We start from the raw sequence: 4,353 nt of genomic DNA on the forward strand, positions 1-4,353 counted from the left end.
TGAAACAAGTGAGAAAGTGGGTCACGTGTTTATCCTAAAAATTAGGTAGTGAGTTAGTAGTGAATTAGTATGTACGCCAAGATTTATTGTTTACCTAAAGGGCAAGATTCATGATTGAGATCTTTACAAATTCAACAAGGGTAAGAATTTACTAAAAATTCAACAGGTAAACTAGGATGGCGTTAATATGTAATAAAACATTTAATTGAAAGACGTTAATTTCTTATATAACTATTAATCATGTTCAAATTTGAAGAAATTAGATTTGATATATTTGTCAATATCTTATTCAAAGTCAGAGTTATAATTTTAAAATAGTGCGAGCACAGTATAATATTAAAATATTATCATATGATATTTACATATCGAGATTAGAATTAATATATATTTAAACTTTGTTGGCAGGTTAAGTGATAAAATAACGTATAAAAGAGGGAGAAGAAGGGAAAAGAAAAGAAAAACAAGTGTAAATAACAAAAAAAAAATATGACTTAATCCTTCCCTAATTACATTTATATTTGAAGATGTTAATCTCTTAACTAATTATCATATTGCATTTAAATTACCATTTAATTTATGATATAAATGTTATTATTACATCTAAATTTGAATATGATTGATATGATTTTTTCATCTCATCTTTAAATTTGAAATAGTTGATTACAGTATCTCTTCGCTTAGTTTGCACAAAATTCCCAATTTGTTATCATTAATTTTGACAGAGCATTACGCCTAAACTTGATCTTATTAATCCCTGACACGTTAAACTAATACAATTAATTCCACTCGACAATTATACTTAGGGCCATGCTTGTGCAGAGGTGGCAGCTTTTATTTTTGAAAAATTTATCACCCCGCGAAAAAACAAGGCTGAGCTTGGAAGATGGGAGATGTAGAGTACTAGGAGGCCATAATAAACTGAGAACTACAGTCTAAATGAGGACATGCACTCTCTGTAAATTCCAGCCGTTGCTAAATCATGCGCCTCCTCATTAATAACGGAAGGAATATAATTTAATTGCACTGAGCTCTTAAGCAGTGAGCTCGTATCAAAGCTCGGCCATAGTAGAGGAAAAGAATGTTCCAAACCTCCATAAATTGAGTTAACAGCTTGAGAAGAATCTGAGCATATAACCGCTTTACCTCTCATTCTGCTTGCGTACATAAAGAAATGCATTACATGCAGTATTGCCTCAACCTCCGCTTCCAGAATGCATGTGGCATTTAATGAAGGCCCCGAAAATGTGTATACTACACTTCCACCCTTATTCCAAATTAAACCTCCTATGCCACCTTTGCTTAATTTCCATGCAGCGTCCACCGCAGCCGTGAAGTCAAAATTTTCACGTCGGGATGCCCAGAATTTGGATGTTTCCAAATAGTGATGAACATGTATTGCTCCGACCGGATTAACTTTCCATAGAGGGAGCTTATCAAAAGGGATTAGATTTAGCGCTTTACCCCATTTTGGAGGTGGCAGCTTTTATTATTATAATTTTACAAATTTACCAAACACATAAATCAGCACAAAGTCAAAATAACATACTCATCCGTCTCCTACATGCAAAGAAATTAATGATTGTTTTAAACTGAATAAACCATCAATTAACCCATAGTTTTATTAACTACAACTACTCCCTCTGTTTTTTTTTATATGTCACTTTTGACTTTGGCACGTATCTTTATGTGCATTGACCGGTTAGCAAAAATTATTATTTTTAATTGATTTTTTTTGTGAATTAAAATTTTGATTGTATATTTTTATTCAGAAAAAGAAAATTTCAAAAAAAATATTTTTAACTACCCGGTCAAAGCACTTAAAAGTGTGTGCCAAAAAGTCAAACGTCATATATTAAAAAACGGAGGGAGTACTAGATACACTACTCTCCTTAATTTATGTTATATTAGTTAGTAAGATATGCCCTACTCTCCTTAATTTATGTTATATTAGTTAGTAAGATATGGAGGCATGTTCGACACGTGTCCATCTCACAACATTAATTTAAATAAATTTTATTATTGAAACTTAAAAAAAATTAAAAAATTGTTCTCGTAAAACTAAAAAATATTGATGATTTCTTTACAAAAAAAATAAAATATATTGATGATTTATTTCGAGTTTTACCGGATGGCCCGGAAATATTACATCCTAGTCCTTGCTGTGGGTATGTATGTGTGTCATCTTTGTCCTTTCTCTATATAATCCTTTGTTCTCCACTACTTCTTTCTTCATAACTTCACACCATTAACCAAGAAACCTCTCTCTTAAATTCTTGGTTTTCAAGTGTTTGGAGTGATCTTTGTGTTATTTCTTCATCTGGGCTGCTCTTCATTCTTGAAGAAAGACTTGTGTTGTTGGAAATGACTGGTGTTTTGCACTCAGCTTTTGGGATTTTTGGTGAGTTTTTCAGTTTCATTGAAGGATTTTGTTTGTGTTTTGATTGTTAGTAATGGGTGGTTTTTGGTGGTGGTTGAAACAGGGGATTTGACTGGCTTGTTCCTCTTCTTGGCCCCAGTGTAAGTATTTAGTTTCATGTACACTTCAATTTGTTTTAAGATTATATTGTTTGTGTGTTTGTAACAAGATTGTGAGCTCTTTTGTTACTGTGTTTCATTCAGAAACTTTAAGGAATCTGGTTTTAAAGTTTTTATATTATGGCCATCTTTGATTTTTGTTTTTTAGTAGTACTGTTCCATTGATGTTTTCTTTCTTGAAAATCTGTAAAAGGTCTGTTTTTCTTCATTTATGAAATGTAGTTGATATGGTATATTCATCTCTCTCTCTCTCTCTCTCTCTCTCTCTCTCACACACACACACACATGTACAAGTTGTTGATTGAAATTTGATGGGAAAATGACAGAATCACATTCAAGAGGATCCTACTAAACAAATCTACTGAGCAATTTTCAGGCATACCATATGTCATGACCCTCCTCAATTGCCTGCTTTCTGCTTGGTAATTTTTTGCTTCATTACAATGCTTGTTTGATGTGGGTCAATATCTCATTGTGTGTGTTTTGGCATACTTAAATTATAATCACTGAATAGGTATGGACTGCCTTTTGTGTCACCGAACAACATACTAGTTTCGGTGGTAAATGGAACTGGTGCAGTGATTGAAGCAGTTTATGTTCTGATATTTCTCATCTTTGCTCCTAAGAAAGAGAAGATGAAGATCTTCGGAATTCTCATGGTCATCCTCACTATTTTCGGAACTGTTGCCTTTGTGTCCATGTTCGCGCTTCATCATAACAAGCGCAAGGTTTTCTGTGGTTTTGCTGCTGCAATTTTCTCTGTTATAATGTATGGTTCCCCTCTTTCTGTTATGGTAAGAACACTTGATTTTGGCCTAGTCTTTTTGTTATATGTAAGGCGTAAAATATTATTTGATTTGGATCACAGAATTATGACTTGGGTATTCTGTAAACCTTGAATCCCTGTGATTACTCCAATTGTTAAACGTATAGTTGTATGTTCCACCTCACATATAAGGCTTCCGTTTTTTTGAAGTTCATGTGGTCTAAATGTGCAGAGGATGGTGATGAAAACACAAAGCGTCGAGTACATGCCTTTCTTCTTGTCGTTCTGCAGTTTCCTTTGTGGAACGTCATGGTTTATTTATGGCCTCTTAGGAAAAGACCCCTTTGTAGCTGTAAGTACCGTTGTTTCTCTATGGTCTTACAAGACACAGACACAAAACTATGTGTGTTTGTGTATGTTATATGTTTGTTTGATCTAGTGCATTCATATAAACTGTTCTAATTTGCAGGTTCCAAATGGTTTCGGATGTGGGCTGGGGATACTACAGCTGATTCTGTATGCAACTTACTGCGGAAACAAAGGCCAGACCAAGAAAACTGCTGATGGATCATCTCTGGAGCTGGGGCAGGCCAACGGAGACACCCCGGATAAGCCAAACCTCAAGTAGGCGAAACATCAATGTCGAACAATCTGCACTACAATCTCTAGCTTCTAGCTGCTTGTCAATTGTAATATACTCAAGCTAAGCTCTCAAGTTGAGCTCTTGTGTTATTTCATTTCCTAGTTGGCTATTTAGCTGGCTTTTGTACTAGTATTGTTTTAATTGTATTTCTCAGTTTGGTTAAAAATGTATGACATTTTCTAATCTTTGTTGGTTTAGTGCACAAAAAGAACTTCAAAATGGGGAAATGTCTGGTGCAGTTTTAGAGCTTGCTGCTAAATTTAGGACACTTTTTTTGCTAATATTGTGGCAATTAACTAATTAAGAAACCTGCAATCCCAAGAATGACTTCATACAAAATTTTGATTTTTTTTTTGACAAATATGGCTTATAGCTTTACAAATGAGTATCTGTTCTACGAAACTCTCAG

The 4,353-nt window shown here is 34.0% G+C and overlaps 1 protein-coding gene across 1 annotated transcript; it reads left to right on the forward strand.

Annotated features, from left to right (window-relative positions):
• The first annotated feature begins 2,212 nt into the window (after window positions 1–2,212).
• Window positions 2,213–4,127, forward strand: LOC108212022 (bidirectional sugar transporter SWEET1). The gene is made up of 6 exons (XM_017383756.2): window positions 2,213–2,398; window positions 2,481–2,517; window positions 2,862–2,957; window positions 3,050–3,329; window positions 3,534–3,653; window positions 3,771–4,127. Exons 1-6 carry the CDS (start codon window positions 2,362–2,364, stop codon window positions 3,927–3,929), a joined length of 729 nt encoding a protein of 242 aa, XP_017239245.1. The 5' UTR covers window positions 2,213–2,361; the 3' UTR covers window positions 3,930–4,127.
• Window positions 4,128–4,353: the final 226 nt, after the last annotated feature.

Source organism: Daucus carota, chromosome 1 (genome assembly GCF_001625215.2).
Source record: "Daucus carota subsp. sativus chromosome 1, DH1 v3.0, whole genome shotgun sequence".
NCBI lineage: Eukaryota > Viridiplantae > Streptophyta > Magnoliopsida > Apiales > Apiaceae > Daucus > Daucus carota.